We start from the raw sequence: 25,967 nt of genomic DNA on the forward strand, positions 1-25,967 counted from the left end.
TATAACTACTAATTGGTCTTTTCTGTTAGCGCACAAGTTCCTTCTCTGTCCACCAGGTGGCAAAGTTACTGTACAGTCATGCCTGCTGCTCCATATGCAGCTTGTCTGGCAGTGTGTGGCCGCAGGGTTTGACTGGCAGTGCGCTGACGAGGCCCGTTGTGACAGTGTTTTGTTTGATTTTATTAAACACGACCTCTCGGACGACCTGGGTCACATCATTTCCCCAGTGCTCCCCAACAGCTGACAGCCTGGTCATGCAGGCCAGACACGACACGAGAGTACGGGGGGGGGGGGGGGGGGGGGGGGAGAGAGAGAGAGAGAGAGAGAGAAGGATGGAGGGACAGAGAGAGGGGGAGCTGGATAAAGCAACAGAGAGAGAGAGAGAGAGAGAGAGAGGGGGGGGGGAGCAGGGGGGGTGATGGAGGAAAGACAACATAGAGTGTTCAGCTAGACTTTCTGTCCGGACTGCAGGTCAGTCTGTGTCCCTGGTATTATGTGCTATGTAGAGGAGTGGAAGACATAAAGAGGGATGCAGACAGACAGACAGACACACAGTGCTCCCTGCTCACTCTCATTTTGATGCAGAGATAGGGGGACAATGACCGTCGAACAGTGAGAGGAGGCCCCACCTGCCCACACACATGCTGCCCATCCATGACTCGAGAATGAGAACAGTGGGGGGGGGGGGGGGGGGGGGGAGCGGCTGGGTGGTACTTGTCCCGTGCCCACGGTGAGACCACTTTAGCAGAGAGCAGGTGACATCCCTGGAGAGTCATTGACTGCCGTGCTCTGGACTAAGTGGAGCAGATGCACTCAGAACCAGAGACTCATTATGAGCACCATCTCAGAGCCCCGGAACCGGCACCAACCACACCATTCACGGCCAGCTACCCGGTCCCAAAACCCGCCCGAAACCACGCCATTCAAAGTGTGCTAGCAGTCTGAGACCCGTCAAAACCCGTCAGAGATACTTGAGATGAGCAAGAGATATTCCCCTCTTCTCCCTCTTCCTCAATCAGTCAACAATCAGAGCAGTGCCCCCTGGGTACCTGGAGGAGTAATTACTGGTGAGTATTTCTCCTGGTGGTGAGACATTTCACTCAGGTTGGTTTCAGAAGAATTCCAGAGTGTCTGTGTATGTGTGTGCTTGTGAATGTGTATGCATTTGCATCTATGTGTGTTACATATTCAATGAACAGTAGCACTTCACCTTTGCCTACCTCCACACACACTCTCTCTCCCTCTCTCTCTCTCACACACACACGCACCCACACACACACACACACAAACCAGGACAACCTTTAATAAACAGTAAGATTTCAGTAGTAAGATGACTTCTGCCTTCTCTCTGCCTTCACCAGAGTGGATTACAAACAGCGGTGACTTGCTTTGAAACGCACACAGTTATTATTTTCTTATAAATCACCCCATCACTAGTGGGCAGTACCTGACGTTGGAGCAGTTGGCTAGCTACAGGTTTTAGAGTGGAGCAGTTGACCTGGGCTCCATCCCTGCAGGTATTTGTAATACATACGTATACCACTACCCTCCAACAAAGAGATCATTTATGGGCCTTATCTGGTATCCTGGAATTTTTTTTCCACGTAAATAAAAAGCCACCAGCCAAGTTTTCCTTTCAATGAATTAAACCTTTAAAGCTCTGTGTTCTACAGGTCACAAATGATGTGTGTGTGTGTGTGTGTGTGTGTGTGTATGTGTGTGTGTGTGTGTCTGTAAATATATCTGGCTGCCAAATTAACAGCTAATAATATTACGATATTGCCACATATTTAAAGCATGTGGAATCGGAATTAGCAGGGTTGAGCAGCTCTCTTCTCGTCCGATGCCACACAGAGGCATGGCCAGGCACGGCCTTCGCCAAGAGCCGCAGGGACTGACCCAAAAGCTCCAGAGGGGGAGGACAGGCCCAGCAAACAAAAGGGGATTGTGGGAGATTCCAGAGCTCCATAGGATCAGAGGAAACAGTGTCTGTGTGTGTGTGTGTGTGTGTGTGTGTGTGTGTGTGTGTGTGTGCATGCGTGAGTGAGTGAGTGAGTGGGTAGGTATCTGAATACACACACATATACACATTATGGAAGACCCGAGGCTGTTCAGAGGCTGTGAATAGAACATATGGGGACATACTGATACTGTACTAAGCGAACTGATTTTTCATGGGGAAAAAAAAAGCAGACCGAGTTACATAACCAGCCAGTGCAGCAGCAAAAGTGCTGTGAGAAGAGAGGGGGAGAAGGAGAGAGAGGGAGGGAGGGAGAGAGAGAGAGAGAGAGAGAGAGGGAGAGAGAGAGAGAGAGAGAGAGAGAGAGAGAGAGAGAGAGAGAGAGAGAGAGAGAGAGAGAGAAAGGGAGAGAGAGAGAGAGAGGGAGGGAGAGAGAGGAGAAAGAGAGAGAGAGAGAGAAAGAGAGAGAAACAGAGGGGAGAAGGAGAGAGGGAGAGAGAGAAAGAGAGAGAAAGAGAGGGGGAGAAGGAGAGAGGGAGAGAGAGAAAGAGAGAGAGAGAGAGAGAGAAAGAGAGAGAAACAGAGAGAAACAGAGGGGAGAAGGAGAGAGGGAGAGAGAGAAAGGGAGGGGGAGAAGGAGAGAGGGAGAGAGGAGAAAGAGAAAGTGAGACAGAAAGAAAGGGATAGAAAGAAGGATAGATACAAAAGCTCTTGCTGACATGATACAAATCATTCCTTTAGAAAACGAGGCAGAATTCAGGGAGATTTGAAGTGACAGCATGCATGAGAGTGCCTTAAATACATAGAAATATAATATTTTCCACATAAGTAGGTTAGTAACGTTCATTCCAAACCCAGAGCTACTGTGCCAAGCAGCCTGCTGGACGAAATTTGCAGCTAAGTGGCACATTGAAAGAGCAGGTCCTTATCCATCTGTGTTTGATTCTTTCAGTCCATCTGTCCCCTCCCACTATCGACCTTCTCTATCCCTCTCTTCCTTTTTACTCCGTCCATCTGTCTACTTTCCCATCTGTCCATCTCACTGTCCTTTTCAGATCACAGCCCGCAGGGGGCTAAACTAGGTTGTGACACACAGTAGCTGCAGGAGGGTTCATTCGGGACGAAGGATGCTGAGAAAAGTGAGAAAAGTTCACGCTTGATCATAGCATGACATTGCGCACCCACACATGCACACTGATCACAGGTCAGTCTTACAGGAGTCATTTCTCTCCCTCTCCCTCACTCCCCTCATCCCTCGCTCCCTCCATCCCTCTCCAGATACAAGCCCTGGAAGCTCACCAGTCCATATCCTTAGTGACCCAGTGATGTAAAATAACACTGGCTGGGTCAGCCTGGACAAGGAGAAAAATAATACATATAAAGAGACAGATGGCTGGAGAATAGCAAAAGGTGGAAGGGGATTGGTGGAATAGCACAGAGAGGAGGGGGATTGGTGGGATAGCAAAAGGTGGAAGGGGATTGGTGGAATAGCACAGAGAGGAGGGGGATTGGTGGAATAGCACAGAGAGGAGGGGGATTGGTGGAATAGCACAGAGAGGAGGGGGATTGGTGGAATAGCACAGAGAGGAGGGGGATTGGTGGGATAGCAAAAGGTGGAAGGGGAGCTGGGGACAGAAGTGTGGAACAGGTCAGTTTTGTTCGTCTCCTTTATCCAACTCAAAGCTGACCACATTACCACATTACGGACACAGGAAGAGCCCGCTTCAGCCCTGAGGAGCATGGAACAGATGGAAGCCCCCGGCTCCAAAAATACCACCGCCCTCCCCCCTCGCCTTGACTCACTCACACCAACACTTCCACACAGCCAATGACAGAGGCCGCTTTCTCACTTGCTCTGGTACGAGTCGGCTCAAACGAAGGTACAATGTTCCAGCTGAGATTCCACCTGGCTTAGCTGCTTCACACTTTTCTTACATGCAAGAGAGGGAAATGAGTCTGTCAGCAATGCAGTTAGTGTGAAAACGCAGCAACGCAGAAAGCTATAGAGATAATGCTGCTGGTAACTGAAGTCTTTTCATCAGACATGCACAGTTGCCTTGCTCTGGCCTTGATCTTTGGAGGCCACAAGCAGAAAGGTGTTCCGGAATCTCTCTGTAAACCCCCATTCTAGAATAGCTCGCTAACATTACTTTCCAATTAAATGAAATGTGAAATTCAGCATCAGAGAGCATGCAGTGGAGATTCACTTCCACCCTTTTTTTGTACTATGAATGTGTTACAAAGAGTCAACCACTCACTTGTTCAGACTCTAGCTAGGATGCAAGCTAAATAAATAATATAGCCTTTATCCTTCTGTAATATTACTTAGATCAATATTCTTTTAAAACATTGTAAGCTAAATAAAAGTCTCCACACTTCATTTGTTCAGTAGCTGATGCTTTGACAGATTGCTAGGTTGCTAGTTAGCTAGACAGCTCACATCACTAATAATCAATCAACCTGACAGTGGGAAATATAATTCAAATTCTTCTTCAAAGTGCTGTACTGGCAGGACAGACAAGCAATGTCTTACCAAAGCAACAACTACAACAACAATATAAACGCAAAGAAAGCACCTACATACGCACCAAATTGATAAAACAACAAACAGCCCAATCAACCCTACACATCAGATCCAACAGTAACCTATACATTGATCAATAATAAATTAAATACTATGATCAATATATAGTGTATATGATCAATATTGCCCCTCAGGCTATGGTATGTGGCCACAAACTGGGCTGCTAGTGGAGCTGCTTCTCATGTGACAGACATTTTGCCTGTGTCAGCTGTTTTGAATTTGGGAGGACAGACGTGATGTTTGAAATGAATATTTTGTTGCACTGAACAGTTAATTCCTTGACACTACGCTACATGGCTGAGCGGCAGTATAGCATAGTGGTAAGGTGCAGGACTTAGAAAAAGTTGCCAGTTCGAGTCCTCGTAGGGGCATTGCAGCTATACCCCTGGGAAAGGTACTTAACCCACAATTGCCTCAGTAAATATCCAGCTGTAACACGTAGAGAGAGAACATGTAAAAATTGTAAGCTGTGTAAGTTGCCCTGGATAAATGCATCTGCTAAATGACAATAATGTAATGCTGATACAGCAGACAACAGAAGGAGCAGCTCACTCAGAGGTTTATAGAGTAATGTAGTGATGGCACTTTCATGTTTGACATAAATTTGTGCTCTATAATAAGAATGCAATCCAGTGCTGAATCTGCCAATGAAGGAAGTGGTGCACTGGAGGTCCGTCATGCCTTTCCAGAGTACAGCAGAAGTGATGACCTGTTCCCACTGTCCTTTAAGAAATTGACCTTACAGATCCTGCATCAGCTTTCACACCTCCACCTGTCTCAGGGCTCCTGCCATGCAGCTCCGAGTTCACTTCATGTGTGTGAATGTGGTTAAACTGCCACCTCTCACTCTGACCTAAAGAAGCTGCGGAAAAGGTCTGGTACAGGGCTAGGGGAGGGGCTATGAAGTCTAAGCCAATCAGAAGATGGGGGTGGAATGGAGTCTAGGCGCAAGGCCGGTAATCCAGAGATGATCCTCACCTGCTATTTTCAGATGACAAAGCCGAGAGTGCTCTCTCTCTCTCTTTCACCATCAACGAGGTGAACAACAGCCTAACCTGAGATACACCTGCCTCCCTGCCACAAGTTCAAAGAAACCCACACACACACACACACACACACACACACACACACACACAGATATTACTTGTACACCAACACACCTGTACTTAAGCATGTCACACTGGAGGTCCCTCAGATGCATATTAATACAGAGAGGAGAGAAAGAGGAGAAATCTTTTTGGCTTATTCAATTTTATTCTGGAGGGAAAAACTTTGCTACACCCCACAGGCTCAAACACCACACAGCTGAGAGGAGACAGCACTGCAGCTTATTTAAGTTTTGTTTTTACATCAGTTTCTTCATAGAGCTTAGGAGTGATGCTGCGGTGACCATCCATCTCTGAGCAGCCCTGACACCATGTTCGACCACCCAACCATCCCTTGAACGAAGCCCCAGTGGGGATGGTAGCCACAACTGGTCGAGCTTGCCAAGGAGGTGGGCGGAACAGGAAGTCCATAAAGAATCCATGTGTGACACCGCATACGTCTCAAACGGCCTGCGAGCTGGCGGCGCTCAGGGCCTCTGATTAGATCACCGTCAGGTGAATCAGCCGAGAAAAAGAATCATTCTGGGATTATGACAAACGCTGCTATTTACAGCGGCGTTAAAAATAAACGCCAGCAGACAACCTTGCGTCGCTGTCGGAGAAGCACGAAGTGACGACGGTGGAACCGGAACGGTCACCCCCGCCTCAGCGTGTACGTCACACCCCTCCACCCCAGGGGTGTCACACCTGGCTAACCGCTTGCCCCGGCAACACTAACGTCACACAGCTTGGGGCAGAGAGGAACACTCAGTCTTTCCGCCATGACACTTTGTTCTTAACTCTGAGTGAGCGCTATATTCTTTTTCAATGTAATATGCCAATGTCTAAACAATGTCTCTCTATTACTATTCTGGCCAAGTTTTCAAGAACTGGTTCACTAAAAGGCAGGCAGGCAGACACAGACAGACACAGACAGACAGACACACAAACACCCCTAAAAAAATAGGTTCAGTGATGAAGGCCAATGGAATGATCCTGCTTAGTGACTACGGTGATTCCCGGCACTGTGTGTGTTACTGTGATACTGAACTGCTGATGGAAGAGCAGATAAAGAGAACGGAAGGACAGATGACAGACAAACGGACAGCAGATGCACTGTTTTCCCTGACCTTGCCCTCCACGCCCATGTTGAGAGGCCCAGAGGCAGGCGCTATGAAAGAGAAACCCTGGGAAATGGTGCTTGTTAGGAGGCATCGGGCCTTCAGTAATCAGCGCTCTCCTAATGGGCCATCCCCTGTGTTACGTGGGCTTTTGTTAGAGGCCCACCGAACGCTTTCGATCCACACTGGCAGCCAGAGGCGGGGCCAAAAATAGCCAGCGCAACCCCCCCCCCCCCCACCCCCCCCACACCGATGGTATCATGCAACTCTGCGGTACATGTAAGATTGACTGACCCTCTCTGTGGAAACACTGACAGGGTTTTAATTTAAATCCTTCTTTTAAATCTCCTTTTGCTTATTGTCATTTTATTCCACCAATAACCAACCCCCCCCAACTAACAAGAGAATCCTCTGCCTACTTGGACTGTGGGTGGTGCGTTGCCATGGCTACAGAAATAAGGGTGTTGTGGGTGGCATCTCCTGGTCATTGTCTCTGGAGCAGGCTGGTTATGGCACTTAGTGCCAGGTAAGGAAGCTGGGCTCCACATCAGAGGGCTGTGGGAGGGACACAGCGCTTCAAACAGAAAAAAAAAAAAAGCGCCTCATTTCCAGCCTTCCCAGCCACAAAACCTCGAGCTCATTGAACACGTGAGCATGCCGTCCATCTCTGAGTCACGCGTTTCTCGCCTAATGAGGGCTTGTGATGCGGAGAAGCAGCAGGTGTGTGACTGGTGGTCTTCAGCCACAGTTTGGCTACAGGTGGGGTGCGGGGCTCCAGGCCCCAAGTGAGGCCAGGCCAGGCTCTTAGGTAAGCCCACCTAGAGGCCAGTATGGGATCAGTGTCAGTAAATCCGATCCACACCCACTCAGGAGGAGTACACCTCTGTAGGGTGCTCTGCGGTAGCTGCACTGCGAAGGACACTATATAGCGCTGTAGACATGGGAGGTGGACCAGAGCAGGATGCTGTAGTATGAGACTGTGGCGGTGCTGAGCATGCTGGGGAAAAAAGCACTGCCCCCCACACTCTGCCCCAACAATCACACACACACACACACACACACACACACACACACACACACACACACACACACACATACATACATACACACCAACACACACACAGCTCCATGGGTACCACACATACACACCAACACACACACATACATACACACACACACACACACACCACGCGCACCGCACAGGCACACACATACACACAAACACTACTGGTTGCCCACACGCACACACACACACTGAATTGCACTGCGGTTAATTGGCTGTTTGCACATATGAGGAGACAACAGTAATTAACAGTGCTGCCACCATTCACAGCATTATGGGGGATCTGAGGGCAATCCAGGAGAATACCAGCTAGTCTGTGTTACTAATGCATTTGAACAGCACAAATTTCCCAAAAAGTTGAAAGCATAGTCTTAATGTTCTATATACATTCGCAAACTGAGTCTCTCACAAAGGACTTCTATGAGATAACTGTCAAAAGACCTGAACAGTGTTCGATTGCCATCGCAATCAAACTTGATTAAGGAAGAGCTCTGCTGGGACCATCACAGGCACACAGGAGGGCACCCAGAAATGTCACCACCGACAGCCACAGCGGGACAGCGTGAGGTGTGTGTGTACCTGCCGTGAGAACAAGCACCCGCCAACCAAGCCCAGTGTTCTTCACCAAGCCGTCCAGCTGGCAGCCACAGGAAGTGCTAACACTCCATTTCCTGTTCCTGTGCAGGTTACACGCCAATGATGAAAAAGAGAAGGAGTGGGAGGAAGCTATCTCTGAGGTGTGGTTGTGCTAGATTTGCTTCTGCTGGTACCAGAGGGAATAAAAGAGTGAGTGAGTAAACGAGTGAGTGAGTGATTGAGTCAACGAGTCAGTGAGTTTGAAAGACAGAACTCGTGTCCTGTCATTTTAATATCTGGCGTGGTGGAAAATACGATTTTCCATTTTCCATTTGAATCATACATGAGGTGGGGGGGCGGGGGGAATGGGGGCTGGCTGCAGTCTTTGCCCGGTCACCCCAAAAGGCCCACAGACCTCTGTGAGGAGGGAACCAGTGGAGGGGGCGTTGAGATAACCTGCTTTGAACCACACTGAATCAGGAACTGGGGCAGCGTGGACAGGAAGCATGGGCTTGGGCCAGTGGCCAATCAGATGCTCTGATGCTCCAAAGAGATGCAATACGTCAGCAAAATCCCCTGGCACACTTTCTGCCCAGGCGTGAGGAAAAAGAGAGCAGTATGTTTAAAGCAAGTACCTGAAATACAAGGAGAGCTGAGTGCTTTTGCAACAAAGCAGGGCTCTTCTCATGTGCATTTGAGAGCTGAGGACATGTAGACCTGCAGCCAGATCCCCTGCCAAGGGAAACAGTCACATGTGGAATGACTCCAGGGCCACTGACTCACATGGCAGTGATGACTCAGTCACACATCAAAAATCCTTATGACCCCTACCACAGAGCAGAGATGCACCTTTGACATACCAGAGCAAACCAGAGCACACCTGAACACGTGCTAGCAAACCAGAACCCTACCCAGTGACACCTGAACACTTGGGCATACACCTGATACACCTGGACACCTGAAAACAGCAGTGACACACTTAGAGAATGAACTCATGACGCGCAAGCAAAGGTGAATGAGACACGTGAACATTAGGACACCTGTCTGTACCTTCACACCTGCACACCTGTATGACCTTTCACACCTGGACACCTGTACTATCCTTCACACCTGGACACCTGTACTATCCTTCACACCTGGATACCTGTACTATCCTTCACACCTGCACACCTGTACTATCCTTCACACCTGGACACCTGTACTATCCTTCACACCTGGACACCTGTACTATCCTTCACACCTGGACACCCGTCCTCACCTTCGCTGGAGGATCCCGACAGGTCGATGATGACGAACACCTTCCCTTCTGGCTCCAGGTCAATCTGCAGGGCGAAAGAGTAGAAACAGAGAGACAGAGAGACAGAGAGAGAGAGAGAGAGAGAGAGACAGAGAGAGAGAGAGTGATTTAGTAAGTGATTTAGGGAGCCAGCATCTCCAGGACCGGACCCTCACTCCCTCAACAACCTCCCACTCACGCCCCAGATTCAGGAAAAGCACGCAGAAGAGGGTCGATATCTGAATTTTTAAAGTCAGGGGTGCTGTATGAGGCAGGCCAAACAGCTAGCAGTGATCTAATAAAGAGCACCTTTTGAACTGTGTACTTTTTCATACGAATGGGCAGCAGTGTGGTGTAGTGCAAAGGAGCAGGGCTTGTAACCAGAAGGTTGCTGGTTGCTGTTGGCCAACCACTGAACGTGGTCATGCAGCACTTCTAATATTGTTGACTCCTTACGGTTTTTTGCTTGTGTTTTACTGTGCCTCACTTGTCAGTTGCCTTGGATAAAAGCATCTGCCAAATGAATAAATGAGCAAATGTAAATGGTTCAATTCCCCACTGAAGCGCTGCTGTTATACCCATGGGCAAGGTACTTAACCCTGAATTGCATCAGCAAATACACAACTGTATAGATAGATAAAATCATAACCTACGCGCATTGCTCTGGATAAGAGCGTCTGCTAAATGACAGTAATGTAATGTAATGAATGCCATAAAAGAATTCATCAGTCCTACTCTAATGCTGAAAATGCATTCAACAGCAAGAGGAACGGAGACAGAGTAACAGGCAGTACCATTTCATACAGGTTTCAACTCGGTTTACTTTGTGGTTGAAGAGTTTTCTAATGTACACACAACCTGAGAGTCTGTGGACGTGTTGCAGAAAAACGAGAAAAAGAGAAAAACGAGAGCAGCACAGCCTCAGCGCACAGCGGCCTCCCCCGCGCTCTCTCTCTCTCTCTCTCTCTCTCGGATACCTGTGGGTGGGTGTTCATGCTTTTCTTTACCGATTAAGGGCTGGAAAGACAGACACAGCGCGGAGAAATTCTCCGCGCCTTCCTCCACAGCGCGCCTGACGGCTGGGGGGGAAGGCGTCCGCCGGAGCCCACGCCGGTTCCTCACAGGGCCCCGGCCGCCCACCGTGGACGCCCGCTCCAGGAGAGATAACGCTGAATCCAGGGGCGGCTCCTTCCCGCGGGGGGCTCAGCTCATGGAAAGCGGGCCGCTTGCAGCCACCACAGTGCTCGGCCAACCACGATGGAACGTAACATCTGAGCGTCGCGGGGGCGGCACCTCGGTGCCAGCCGTCACTAAATAGGATAACGTGGGATGCGGGACTCAATCACAGAGGGGCTGATATCAATAACCCCTCCATCACTGGCAGAGAACAGTGGGCCAGGGTGGGCTTTGGACAGAACGCCTGGTTTCCATGGAGACCATTCCCTTTCGTTGACCGCGGACGCCGCTCATCGGCCCCCGAAGGTTTTTCTGGAGCTTTCATTCACAAGAACGAGAGAGAGAGAGAGAGAGTGAGGGCCGCCTCCATTCCCTCCCGCCACCTGTCCGTGCGTTGCCAGGCAACAGGTAAGGGTCAGGGGAGGACAAAAAGAGGGCAGAAGGAGGGGAGAGCCTGGTTTCAGCTCGGAGGAAATGTCCAAGGAATGTTCAGAAGCGACGTACAAAAGAGATTTCCCTGCAAACGAGGGAAATTAATGCACAACACAGGCATCTATGCCTCCTCCCCTCCAAAGCATCCCTTAGGCTTGGCTGGAGGTCTGGGGGCCGATGGAGGGTCTGACTTTAGCAGCTGTCATGGACATAGCGCTGGGGTCTGAAACAGACATCATGGGTTTGAATTCCAGGCTGGACATGTGTCCAGAATGGGGCCAGAGTGTGTGACATAACAAAAGGAAGCCATAGCGGCAAACCCCTCTGTGCAGAGAAGGTAGGAACAGAGCATGGACCAGCACTCCACATCACTGACCTGTTACTCACTCCACACTGCTGCTCTGACCACTGCTCCACACAGCTGCTCTGACCACTGCTCCACACTGCTGCTCTGACCACTGCTCCACACTGCTGCCCTGACTGCTCCTCCACACTGCTGCTCTGACCACTGCTCCACACTGCTGCCCTGACCGCTGCTCCACACTACTGCCCTGACCGCTGCTCCACACTACTGCTCTGACCGCTGCTCCACACTGCTGCCCTGACCACTGCTCCACACTGCTGCTCTGACCACACAGAATAAAGGCTTTAAAATTGACACCATTTGGCAGGGACCCCTTTCGGCATGACCATGTGACTGTAAGTGACCAATCACAGGAGCTGACTGCCAGAGTGATTCACCACCTGCAGCCTGACTGCACAGATGGCCCAGCTCCTGCAGAGCCATGGACAGGGAGCCCAGATAGCTGTGTCTTCATAAGGCAGGCCTGCTGCCAGGCAGTCTGTGCAGGTTTACTGCAACACTGCCCCCCTACGGTCTGGCTGGCTTAGTGCCAGCAGGGAAAAAAAACATTCACGTATGCAGGGTGACTTACAAAGCAACAGCACAGTACAAAAGTGTCTTCCAAGAAAGTCACAAAACATCACTCAGAACAAAACAGACCACAGGTGAGCAAGCGTCATTCCGTCACACAGTACTGTGTGTGTATATGTGTGTATGTGTGTGTGTGTGTGTATGTGTGTGTGTGTGTGTGTGTGTGTGTGTGTATGTGTCTGTCTGTCTCTGTGTATGTATGGGGAGAGGGTCTGAGCTGTAACCTTTCACATCTCTTCAGAGTCATTTCAGGCAACTTTTCAGACATACAGCTGTGAAGTCACAGAATTGAGCACCTCATTAGCTTACACCTGGTAGTGGTAAAAAGCAGGTCTTGTGAGGTTGCCAGCTCACAACTGCTGTTGTACCCCTAAGCATGGGAATTCTTTAATATACAGCCATTTAAATGGACACAGCCAGGTGGCCAGTGTTTGTTTTTTTCTGCCAAGGCTCCACATGTTGCACTGTCCTGTTACCTACTGCAGCCAAACTGCCTGGTCTTCCAAGGTGAACCTTAACGGTCTCCATTCTCTCTCTCTCTCTCTCACCCCCTCTCTCACTCTGGCCCTCATGTCCCAGGCCACATGTTCTCCTGTGACCGCAAGGATCGTGTTTGAAAAATGCAAACTCTGTGGAAAATAAGACTAATACTTTCACACATTGTGCCTTTAAGCGTCACTGAATAAAAATCATGTTTTTTCTTCAAAATAAATACCACTCTCGGTATTTGCCAGGATTAGCATGGCTGAAACATGAAATATGAAGTATTGCAACTGCATTTTAGAGAGAGCTCAGGTGTGTGTCTTTGGGTTCAGAGGTGTGTGTGAGTGTGTGTGACTGTATTGGGGGATAATACAAAGACACTCTAGCCTGTCCAATGACAGTAGGGCACTCAAATCTCCAAAATGAGTTTTGTTTTACAACTTGTACGTTGCTCTGGATAAGAGTGTCTGCTAAGTGACAAATGTAAATCCAATAGCCAGTTTCCTCAGAGCAGAGGGTGACGCTGCTTTTTCGTCTCCTCAGTCACAGAGCAGCTTCCTGTCCTGTACTTTCCCTGATTCACAAAGTGATTTCTTATTCTGGAACACTTCCACTGAGTCATAGAGTGGTTTCCTATTCTGAGACACACTGCCACTGAGTCAGAGTGGTTTCTTATTCCGGACACTTCCTCTGAGTCACAGAACAATTTGCCATTCCAGAAGACACTCTCTCCCTGAGTCACAGAGTCATTTCCCATTCTGGAAGACTTTCTCTGAGTCACAGAACTGAATGTGTCTGTCCTGTCTGAGTGCGTGTGTGAGTGTGTCAGTGTGTCTGCTGTTCGGTCTGCGCTGTCCGCCCCTGGGTGCTTACTGCTGTAGTGCAGTGATATGTCTCACCTGCACAAGATAAAGAATCTGAGAAATGTGACAAAAACATACAGCCATGCCCATATGGGTGCACACACACGCACGCACGGACGCACGCACGCATACACACACCCACACACGCACACATACACACACCCACACACGCATGCATACACACACCCACACTCGCACACACCCGTGGACGTACCCGCACACCCATACACATGCACACACACTCACATGCACACGCACACACGCATGCACTCAATCACACTCAAAAAACACAGGCACCGGTTCAGACACTGACTCAGACACAGGTGAACCAGCGGTCACCCATTTCTCATGTCAGAGTCCACAAGACAGGAAAAAGCCACCGGCGTCAGTCTGTCCGTCTGGAGTAAGACATTACCAGCGCCTTCCTTCTCCACCCGAGCGAGGGATCCCCTGACACAACTCTCTCTCCCTCTGTCTGTCGCCCTCCACAAAGCAGATACAGATCCTAAAGCAGCACTCTGCCAGGTGAGGATGAGCTTACTGCCAGTGCTCTCTCTACCTGGAGCCTGGGCTTCAGCCTCTGCCGTAGGGCCAGCCTTTCTGGTTTTGCAGGGGCTGGGGGAAAAAAAAAAAAAACGTGACAAGAAGGACGACAAGGTCTGCGGGCGAAGAGGGTGGCCGTCTCGCTCCGTGTCTGTCGTCACGGCGACGGGACTGCCAGTCCCACGCTCGCTTGTCTCCGCTGAATAATGGATGACGCTGCATCATTAAAAATGTGGCTCGGGTGACGGGGAATCTGGCCATGGCTCGTTTTACCAGATTTGATCAGAGCAGCACAGTGGGCGCGGACCAACTCCCATATTGCATGCAATGTATGGTACAAAACAGACTGACCCCCTATGAAATTCAGATGGGTTATGCACTGAGAAGGCAATTCTAGTGACTGTGTGATATATGGTGGTGAATGTAACTGACTTCCAATAGTTTTCTAGGCTGTGTGGCTTCAGGTTAGCACAGGTTAACTTGTGGTAGGGCTTGAATGGTGTTAGGCTCACACTCATTGGTCTGGAAGTGTTGTTAGCCTGGTGTGACACTGTTGATCATTTAACTTTGGTTATACTTCGGTTCCCCCATGCTGGTAGTCACTCTGGATAAGACTGTCAGCTAAATGAATGTAATGTAATGTCATGTAAATGAGAAGGCTACTGGGAGCTTGTAGAGGTTAATTTAGAGAGCATCACAGGTGAACAGGTACATGGGTCAGTGGGGGGTTCCCATTAGGAATAAGTGATGTTTTTGAAAAGTGAACTGCAGCAGAGCACTAGGGTGAAGAGCTCATTCCAAGTTACTATAGCTGTGGGGGCTGATTCTCTGATCTTTACATTATGTGGATCGGTGCGTTTATAGACCCCTCCACATTGTTTTTTTACTGTTCTGACAGAACATTGAGTACTGGGCACTAATTGGATATACACACAAATCCTCACTCAAAGCATGTGTGCACATACACACACAAACACACACACACACATATACAGATTGTGTGGACAGATGGAGTTCTAATAAAAGTCAAAGAAAATAGCCGTAAATGATCTAATGACAGCAAAGTAGATGAATGACAGGGAGAATGAGATGGACAGCTATTCCAGGGCAGGGGAGGTGATGGGAGGATGGAGGTGCAGGTCATGTGATTGCGTGGGTGCCGCTCGTGCGGAAGAGCTGAGGGAGCCTCGAACTCTTCTTTAAACGGGCTCTGTGCTGCTATCTACAGCCTTCACAGGAGGGAGAACCAGATCGAGGGTAAGGCTGCATATCTGATTTATAAAGCTGCTATGAACTGCAAATTACACACACACTCTCTCTCTCTCTCCCATTCTCTCTCACCCTCTCTCTGTCTCTGCCTTCTTCCCTCTTTACAAAAGTTTTCTGCACTAATCGACAGGCCTCCCACGTCCATCCATCTGCCAGGACCATCTCTCTCACACAGTCACACATTACATTACATTACTGGCATTTAGCTGACATTCTTATCGGTGCAGTAAGTAACAGTAACTTACATCAGTTACAGTTTTTTTTTACAACGTTATCCATTTATACAGCTGGATATTTACTGAGGCACTTGTAGGTTAAGGGTACAGCAGCAGGGGAATTGAACCCTTCGGTTACGAGGCCTGCTCCTTAACCACTACACTACACACACACACACACACGCATACAGACATACATGCACACATGAACACACACCCACATTCTTTCTTTCTCTCTCTCTCTCTCATACACACACTCTCTCAACCACACATACAATTACATACACACATACATAAATGCCATCACACATACATACACACAATCACACACACACTCTCTCTCTCTCAACCGCACATGCAAATATCCACATACCAGTTTCGCAAGAAGTGAACACACACTGCTCCCTTCCGAAGTGAGCGACACATGCTGTCCTGTGCTGTTTAAACGCCGTACCTGTCCCCCCATAATGACATCACATTCAGCAGAATGTTTAGATAAAGTATCAGGCGTATCACTCTGAGGCCCTCATATTTCAATGCACCATATGTCCTTCAACTCAGAGGGGCGACCCCACAGTGTGTGGGGGGGGTACACTGAGAAAGGTGTATGACAGGACATTCCCACCTGGTGGTGCGTCACACAAAACCTTTGTGCGCTGAATGCAGCTCAGAATCTTGCCAGTGTGTGTAAGTATGTGTGTGGGTGTGTGTATGTGTATGCATATACTGTAAGTGTCTGTCTGTCAGTCCCACTGAAACAAACTAATAAGCAAAACAGCATGCAGAGGCAAACGGTGTGCTATTCACGATAGTGCATAAAATAAAACATGGCCTCCTTTGAAGACCCTGCTGGGATTCTGTCTGAGTAAATGGTCCTCCCAGAGGAACATTCAGCCCTTCTGTTTAGCAAATAACAAACATGTGAAAAAGAAAGCACAGCAGAGCCACTGCAGACTGGGAACAAGAGTCTAGACTGAAAGACAGCCCCCATGAGGAAGGATACAGCATGCGCAGTTTATTTTCCTGCCGGAGGCTCTCAGATGTACAACTTCTTCTCTGGTCTCCTGACCATGACTGACACCTCACATGCAGAACCTTCATTCAGTCACCTGTTCAGTTCTGTGGTGACGGCATCCCTGGGACCTGGTCCCAGAGAGTACTGGTTCTTCAGCTCTTCAGCCCTGTGTCCTCCCATGTTTCTGTTAGTTACTGTGCTAGCTAAGGAACTTCTGACTTTGACCAACCAGCTTCACGAATATTCACAATTAATGCAGCTAATCAGATCGTTTGCAGCTTCAACAACAGCAGACAGAATTTTTCATGTTTAAGCTCATGGAGTTGAATTTCTGGTCAGTAAATAGAATATCTGTGTTGCAGCTCATCTACTTGTAAACCATGAAAGAATAAAGGAGAACAATGTCCCTGGGGTCCACCTGCTTCAGTGCCCCCAGGGGAAACTGGGTCTGAAGGCGGCAGTGTGGCATAGTGGTAAGGAGCATGACCTGTAACCAAAGGGTTGCTGGTGCGATTCCCCACTGGGTCACTGCTGCTGTACCCTTCAGCAAGGTACTCAACCCAGAATTCCCTCAGTAAAATGTCCAGCTGTATAAATGAATAACGGGGAAAAAAATGTAACCTATGTAAGTCGCTCTGGATCCTATGCTAAATGATAATAATATAATGTAATAGCTACCCTGATATCTAATCTAATGTAATGACTGAGCTAGGTTCCCATCTCCCCCTGCTCTCTGCACTGGCTCAGGCATTAGGGCACTAGACACATGCTACTGCGCAGTGTGCTGGCTTGGTGCAGGACTGTTAGAGCTGAAGAGCACTACAGTGTTTTCCCTGTGTGCTGCAAGTGAAACCTGTTCATTTTAAAACCGAGTGGAGTACAGACTCATCCTGGGCCTGGACTGTTTCTCCTGAGGAACAGAGTGAGGAACGAGGACACCATCCATCTACCCCCTCCAGCCCCCCGCCTCTCCCTCTGCCGCCCACAGACTCTGCCTCCGCTGGAAACCACAGCGTCCCTCAAACTGGGTCAACGGCAGGTGAACACAGCTCGCCCCTGCCTTTTAAAATAAATTTCACTCCCTCGCCTCCTCTCTCCACCTCCCCCTCACTTTCCTTCCATCTCCGTCCACCTTGTCTATCCTTCCTCCCCTTTCTCACGGGGACGCTGCACCGATGCTGAGCACCCTTCGTCTGAAACGAGACGGCGACATACATCTCTGAAGTGAAACATCTCTCTATTTCTCTCTCTCTCCACAAAAAACGAACCAGTTGTCCCACCTCTGCGTTGAATCCTTTCATACAGGTAAGGTAAAAGGTTAATGGGACACATGCAGGTATAGGTGCAGGGAACACCTTCCTCCAGAGGGTCTATCACTTGCCAAGTTGTCGCTATCCAAAACCCCCCGCTTCCCAAATGAATTGGAGAATTTCAATGGAGGACACCAACGCCAACATGCTGGTTAATACAGAAAGTGTTAAGGGGAAGTGGATGATAATGCAGTTTTTGCAAAGCAATCACATCCACTCGTAAATACCTGGATTTTGAAGTGAGCAGCATATCGAAGTCCCCTTCACGCTCTCTCTAAGGATCACCCTTCGCCTTGTGAGCAAGTGTGTCACTTCCTGCTCTTATGCTGAACAGCAGTGGATACCAATAACCAGGTCTGGCCAATAGCTCATCTGCCAGCCTGAGCTGAGCATTGTAAACTTCATCAGTATCAGCATCATCAGAGCTGAACATCATCAGGGACCCCTCCCTATTTCAAGTGTGACATCATAAATGGGGGTGTAGCAGGCCCAGCAGGAGGCCCAGACAGGAAGTATAAATTTACAGCTCAGAAAAGCAAAGTGTCTGAACGGTTCAGAGGACAGGAACATCGCCATAGCACATTTTTACAACTGATTTACCTCAAAGCACTGGACATATAGCAATATCCTGGAGGAAATCCACCAAAAAAAAAACCATGCTCAAGTAGGGCAAAAGCTGAACACTTTATTCCCTGACCCCATGAAAAGGCATACATAGGACAGTGAAAAGCCTCCCGACCAGACTCTGCATACATGCTTGTGTCTGATTGGTCACAGGCTTATCTTGGCATGGTTTATTAGCACAGTGTTTTATCAAGTGTCACTTCCTGTTCCTGTTTTGTACCTACGCCCCTGGTTTTGAATCTCTTAACCACTTTATCTTGGCCCCTTATGTTATTCTGGATGAGCATGTGTGCCAAGGAAATGAATAATAAACAACAGAATTATGGCAACAAAAAAAAAAATAACGCTGAAAGAAAAATGTCGGAATGACAATATGCAGATATCAATTCATTTTGTCTTCTGAAGCTGCAGCATCATTAGGATACTTCCTTTGTGATCATTAATACTGTCCACTTCCTGTACACCAGCCAGTTGGTCGTAATCCTTCCACTGCTCAATCAGTCAAAGTCAGGTGCGTGCGTTAAATTCTTCCCCCCAGAGGACAGCAGAGGACAGCATCTGCATGCACACATGTAGGGCTTCTTACTCATTCTGGCCAGAGTTGAGCCAAGTCGAGTGGTGTCATATTTCGAGGATTAATTCAGTTCAAAGGCTCGGCAGATCAGGGCCTGCTATTAACATGATGCTGTGGAACTGTGTGGCTGACACAGCAGGGAGGTCAGAAACATTCAGGGGCACACATTTCAGATGTACACCACACCACTCTGGGAGAGGGAGGGAAGAGAGTGACAGAGAAAGAGAGTGAGAGAGGAAGGCAGACAGAGAGACAGAGAGCGAGAGAGAGGAAGAAAGACAGAGACAAACAGGGAGACAGAGAGCAAGAGAGAGAGAGAGAGAGAGGGAGAGGGAGAGAGAGAGAGATGGACAGAGAGAGAGGGACAGAGAGAGACTGAAAGCAACTAGAGACAAATCTTTTCAGGATCAGTTTGAGAGTGAGAGAGAGAGACAGTGATGTACCGACTGGACACAAATGCAAACCCTCCCTTCCAGCACATGTGTACAAACACATTCTCTTAGCAATCACACACACATGCACACACACACACAGTATGGACAGACAGAGCCATGTGATTTTGAGGTTGTACTCTCAGGAGATTTTCTCTTCCTGCTGTTCTGACTGATGTGGACAGCTGAGCGATGAAGTGAAACACCAGCAGCTGTGTCTACTTTAGCTTCCACTGTTACAGGTTGAGACAAATCACTCGCCTCTCCTCCCATCTGATCACACCAAGTGCGTGCCTGCACCCTAAATCTTGAGAGATATTTATTTGATGGTTGTTTTTAAAAAATATTTTTTAAAAAAAAGGTTCAGTTATATTGTTCACATACTTGCATGCTCGATAACAATCACAGCAAAGGAAACCCACGAGTCTTGCAAGTGAGAACCAGCTTTGTGGTTAGAATGCTGGCCCGAGTACATCACGGTGGTCAGAGATGCTATCAAACAAAACACACATTCTCGGATGTGGGGGCGGGGGGGGGGGGGGGGTGGATTGGGGGTGAGGTCACAAGGAGAGACACACACACCATAGCCGAATATTACCGAAATAACACGGTGGTGAGTGCACTTTAATAGACACACACACAAGTGCGCATACATGCGCTCTCAGTCCCCCACTCAGATTATTATTCAAAATATGAATTAATTACATAGTTCTGTGCTCTGCCAAAACTTCAATAACAGTGCAGCACTGTTCTCTGTTTCACAACAGCTACTCTTCAAAGTGCCTAACCTGCATTACTGCACCAAATAAAATTTTCTGTTTGCAAGGAATGTCTGCTAAGCAAACAATTGTATTATTAATTACTAATAATGAAAGCAATAGTGGTCATTATTCACAATCTCCCTCAGGATGGGCAGGAGTGTCATGTCCTGGAGCCACCAATAACCAGGTCATGCTGATGTCAGGCTGACTCTGACATCAGCATCTCCATTATGACATCACAGCTCCACTGTGTGTCATCACCTGGGGACAGGCAGAGGGGAAGGACCACCTGGCACTGGAGTGCTCAGCCCACTCTGCAATCATAAAAGCAAGTTTCCCCAAAACTAAACTCCCACCCTGACCACATATTGAAGCGTGCCTCATATGGCCTACTCAGACAGTGCCCGCGGCTACAGCAGAGGCAGGGAGGAGGAAAGGCCAGCCAGTTCTGGGTTTTTTGGAAGCATCGCTGCTCTGACAATTACAGCCAGACACTGAGATGAAAACTGAGTATGTGTGCATGTGTACGTGTGTGTGTGTGTGTGTGTATTAGCAAGAGAGAGAGTATGTGTTTTCTCCAGTTGATTGTCCTTGACCCCAGATTCAGGTGTTTGTGTGTGCGTGTATATTAGTGAGAGAGAAAGAGAAATTATGTGTTTTCTTCTGTTGATTTTCCTTGAGAGCAGGTGCAGGTGTTTGTGTGTTTTTGTATGTGTATATGTGTGTGTGTGTGTGTGTGTGTGTGTGTGTGGTTCAAAACCCAATCTGAGATAAGCGCTGTGTCTGTGTTGTTGGGGTCTGGTTTTCCTTTGACGCGGCATTCTTTCTGACCCCCCACAATAACGAACACAGAGGCACGCTGTCAGGCAGCAAGAAGCTGCCCATTCTCCGGGGGTGGGGGGGGGGCAGCCGAAGAGGCCAGATCCACATATGCCCAGCAGACGTGATCGTGGTGATGATCCTACCCTAATCCAGGCCTGGCCCACTTCTACAACGAGCTGATCACTGAGCTATGGCCGAGCGAACAAGACAGCGACACCTCTCCTGCGTTTCCACAGTGACGGCCAAACAAATTCAGCTGCAGAACAGCTAAGTGAACATTAGTTTAAAAAACTTTCATTATTTCATCATTTTAACAATCTTATAAATTCATTTATTAATTCATTCATTTATTTCAGTTTGTCTTCTTTTCTTTTTTGTAACACCCTCAAAAGGAACAGTCACAGTCAGACAGCTTTGTGCCTGGCTGTGAACCCTGTTTCCAGGGTGTCTGCTGCTTATAGCCACTGTCACGTGACCCATGGGTAATGCTGGGTATTTCACTCTCACTGACAGCATCCATCTAATTCCACTTACCCATGTGACTGACACCCTCCAATCAAAGCCCTCCTCCCTCTCACTGACAATATCCATTGATACAAGAGCTGGGGAAGTCAATGGGTATCAAGTCTTTTCAAGTGGGTAAGCCCACACTCCACATGACTATCGCATGGCACAGGGGATATGATCCCCAACCACTCCAAGCATGTGAAAACACAAGCCATGTTGAAAGGGCCTGCAGAGACCAAAATTCATAACCAAAAATGATAACACACTGCAAATAAAATTAAATAAGGAATTTAATGGAATTTCCAGTAAACACAGGAATTATTTTTTTCTGGGAAATGATATTAAGACATTATTCCAATATCAAAAGTCCTTTGGAGGATTTTTTCTTTTCTGTTCTTTTCTTTTCCTGCAATCCTTGATATTATCCAGGACCAGTTTTGCCTGAAATGAGAAGAAAGCCTCCAGAATTGTTCTTGAACGGGTGGACACCTGTGTGCGATGGAGACCTGAAGCCGAACTCTGTCGGCCTCTGCCACAGGCCCTCCTTCTGTGGGACAGGTGGGAGAGCAAATGGACAAACAGCCAATCACGAGGCAGCGAAACTAAAGCAGAAACACACGGAACACACACTGGGGAAATTACAGAGAGCAGAAACGAGGAGAGAGAGACAGCACCCACTGCTCTGGCCTCTCCCTCTCCCTCCCTCAGCCAGACGGTTTAAGCCCCGGTAATAGGGGTAATGGGCAGCTAATTGAGGGAGGAGTATCCGGCCTGCGGATAAGAGCTCGATCTTCGAGCTCCTTTGTGATGGTAATGAGAGCCCAGCCGATGAGAGGTACAGCCATTCCCCCACACGTGAGGCGTCCAGGTTCCTGTAACAGAGCCAATGTCTAGGATGTGAATTATTAAAGCACCCTGCTGCCTCCGACAGCAAACCTGTCCTCAAACCTGGGACCCAGAGCGCGTCCACTCCCGGGCGAGGGAGGCTGGGCTGCGCTCAGATTGCGGACGCACCTGCGTACTTCTCCGACACACCTCTGAGCTGCACACCTATAGCTCTGAAAGGTAACATCTGACAGATGCACCCAGATACACTCACAGACACCAAAGCCGTATCACTGACCCGTAGGTTCAGCCTATGTTTGACCTTAGGTTTAACTTGCAGTTAAATGCAAGCAACTCTCCACATTCACAGCCCCACTAGCTCTGCAATCACCAAGGTGTATTTCTTGTAAACTGGAAAAAAAACTTAAACCAGTGTGGCATGTATGGATTCAAATAAACTTAGCAGAAATATAACAGCCAAAGCAACAGAATCACAGAGTCACACAATTAAGGATGCAATGCACCACACGGTGAAAAAAGTCTCACGTCACCACGGCCTGGTCATGCCAGGACAACACACCACAATTCAAAGCGCGAAGACAGAGGGTGACGACGGATTTCGCGGGAACGGCACCACCACAGCCATGTCTTGCATTGCAACAGTGCTGCGAGGGCCATTCGTGTCACAACACAGTCATGATGATGGAGTGTGTCACGACCTGCGGGAGATAACGGACTGTCGACATCTAGAGCCTGCAGCCTGCTGAGCTCGCAGGAGGTTAACCCGGCTAGCTTTGACCCACAGTCCTCTGCAGCCCAGTACTCGCTTTGGACCGGAGCATGTCTCAGGTTTGCAGACCTGCCTTTCCCCCAGCCAGCCACTCCAAGAAAACCATCCATATTCCATTTCCTCTAACAAAAGGATAAAAATGTTTGTTTTTGCTGTTTATTTCGTGCAGTATTGCGACTCTTGTATTTTGAATTCTGTGTTCTAGTGACTGACGTATGGTAGTATACTTGGCTTCCATTGTCTAGTCAGGTTGCATGAGTTAACTTGTGGCAGGGCTTGAACACCGTTATGCTCACACTCACTGGTCTGGGAGTGTTGTTAGCCTGGTCTGACACTGTTGCTCATTCAACTTGAATGGATACACTTCTGTTCTATTGAGCTGGAAGTCACTCTGGATAAGAGCATCTGCTAAATGCATGTAATGTAATGCAATGTCTTCCCAGTGATAAACCATGGTCATGTATCACTGTATTTCAGATGCTACGGGCACAGAGCAGCAGCATTTGGGACCAAACCACCAAGGATAATTTGCTCTGCAGACCAGCAAGGTTAATGGATGCACACTAGGATGCTGCTGTGGACACCCCCCCCCCCCCGCCCCCCCAACCCCCAAAATGTCTCTTGTAGGCTGGAAATGTAGCATAGTGGTATGGAGCAGAGGTCATAACCAAAAGGTTGCTGGTTTGATTCCTCACTGGGGCACTGCTGCTGTATCCTTGGTCAAGGTACTTAACCCAGAATTGTCTCAGTAAATATCCAGCTGTATAAATGGACAACATAGAAAGTCGCTCTGGATAAGAGCATCTGCTAAATGACAATAATGTAATATAACATAACATCTCCTGCCAAGCCCATTAACAAACTGATCCATCAGTCGTGACAGAGAGGTGTCATTTCATTATCAACAACATCAATAATAGCTGGCGTCTGGGGGAGGCCTATGATGGAGTCACACACACGGACACACACACACACACACACACACACCAGAACAGCTGACTGAGTGTTCCTGTAAATCCCAGAAATGACCACTATTTCATTTCCATCACAGACAAGCATCTGACACCACCTGCCAACAGCTGTGCGAACAAGGATCCCCAATTGGATTAACTCTCTTTGCATTACATGCCACCAGGGAGAGCTAAACATCCAGACAGCTAGTTCAGTATGCCATGCTCACATGAAAATGTCAAATATGCCTTGTTTCTATGTCTGCAGAGGTCCATTCCAATGTAGGCCTACACCCTAGCGTGAAGGAACCAGTATCCACCTCGTAAAGCAAACAGATTGAAAAGGAGGGAGGCTCCATCTGCTCTTTATACTTAAAGAGATGTCTATGAGCACAGATCTAAGAGACGGACCCTTAGTATTTTGGCAACATTCTACAGAGCTCAGAGCTGTAAAGACCTCTCCGCTTTTGCGGACACGTAAGAGGCACACTCGCCGATCTGGTTACATTAGCTCGTTGTATAAACTGGCTGGGTGGGTCATGACCCCAATAACCACGACAAGGGCAGCAACCAGACCAAGGACAGAGCACAGTCAATGTGACGCTTCCGCTGAACATCGATATTGATTTGCCGGCTGTGTGAAATGAGGTAGCAGGAAAACACGGCTCGCGGCATGTGTTCTCGCACAAGGTCGCCACCCTGTTGCGCTCTGAAAACATAAAAAGCAGTGCTGTTTGACGGATGGCTATTGCAGGCCACAATATTCACGCCAAGCTCGAGCTCTCTGGCCCTCCGCATCGTTTCCACGCAACCATAACCTCTCCAGACGCGTGCACTTAAAACAGACCCACTACTGTGTCTTTATGTGTGTGATCAAAGCTGGCGTGTAAAATACGATTAAAGACGGGGTTAGGGGTGATGGTTGCCTTTAGCCATTCGACATCTTGCAATTGACACAATGTCGCTAACGATTCTGCCTGTGCGCCGATTCCACTGAAACCCCCCCCCCCCCCCCCCCCCCCCCCCCCCCGCGAGCCGCCACAGCGAGAACTCGTGACAGACCGGAGGGAGAAATGAAGTGGGAACGGGAAAGGACGCCGGATCGGTAATAAAGACCACATACCCAGTCCTCGAAGTGTCTGCTGCCGTTCTGCAGCAGATCCTCGAACTGTATGGTGCAGTTGGCCACGAAATCGTCATATCCGATAGGCGCATCGTGAAAAACCGACAGTTCTATTTTCCTCCCGTCCTGCACCTCCGTAACGAACTCGTCGTTCCATGCCGGGCTGTTGGTCTTCTGCTTGGTGGAGGTCTGGCCCACGCGAGAGTCGTCCACGTTCAGGGCAATGTAGGTGTCCAACAGGAAGGTCTGGGTCTTTGGTCCAACCGCATGCCTTAAAGACCACGCCGTGGGCTTCAGATCCAGAGCTTCGCAAATCTTTATTTTCAGCAACCCATTAAAAACCACCATGTTGAGGATGGAGTCCTTTACCTAATCAGCCCGATATAAAACTGTAAATAAAACGATCCTGAATCCAATGCAATTTAAATGATGTTAAATAGTTTAGTACATTGTATATATATGATTTTTTCAGTGAAGGAAAAAAAGAAAATGCAGTGTTTTGCCTTTGGCTCTTGCGACACCAAGTGATTGTGCGCGTTTATTTCCCTGCATGTAACGGAGAAACAGCAGCGCCCGTCTCACTTTGTTACACACAAACAAATCGGATGCAAAGTAGCCTCTCCATGAACGGTCACGGTGTACTTAGTGCGGATGA

General features: G+C 48.5%; 1 protein-coding gene across 1 annotated transcript in view; it reads right to left on the bottom strand.

Annotated features, from left to right (window-relative positions):
• Positions 1-25,718, bottom strand: part of LOC118779869 (protein kinase C epsilon type-like) — a 57,229-nt gene extending 31,511 nt beyond the window's left edge. Inside the window, exons 1-2 of the mRNA XM_036532182.1 lie at positions 25,313-25,718; positions 9,648-9,711 (exon numbers count right to left, since the gene is read on the bottom strand). Of these exons, the coding sequence (XP_036388075.1) occupies positions 9,648-9,711; positions 25,313-25,660 (412 nt within the window). The 5' untranslated portion in view covers positions 25,661-25,718. The remainder of the gene's footprint in view (positions 1-9,647; positions 9,712-25,312) is intronic.
• Positions 25,719-25,967: the final 249 nt, after the last annotated feature.

The sequence above is a fragment of the Megalops cyprinoides genome, chromosome 1 (assembly GCF_013368585.1).
Source record: "Megalops cyprinoides isolate fMegCyp1 chromosome 1, fMegCyp1.pri, whole genome shotgun sequence".
NCBI lineage: Eukaryota > Metazoa > Chordata > Actinopteri > Elopiformes > Megalopidae > Megalops > Megalops cyprinoides.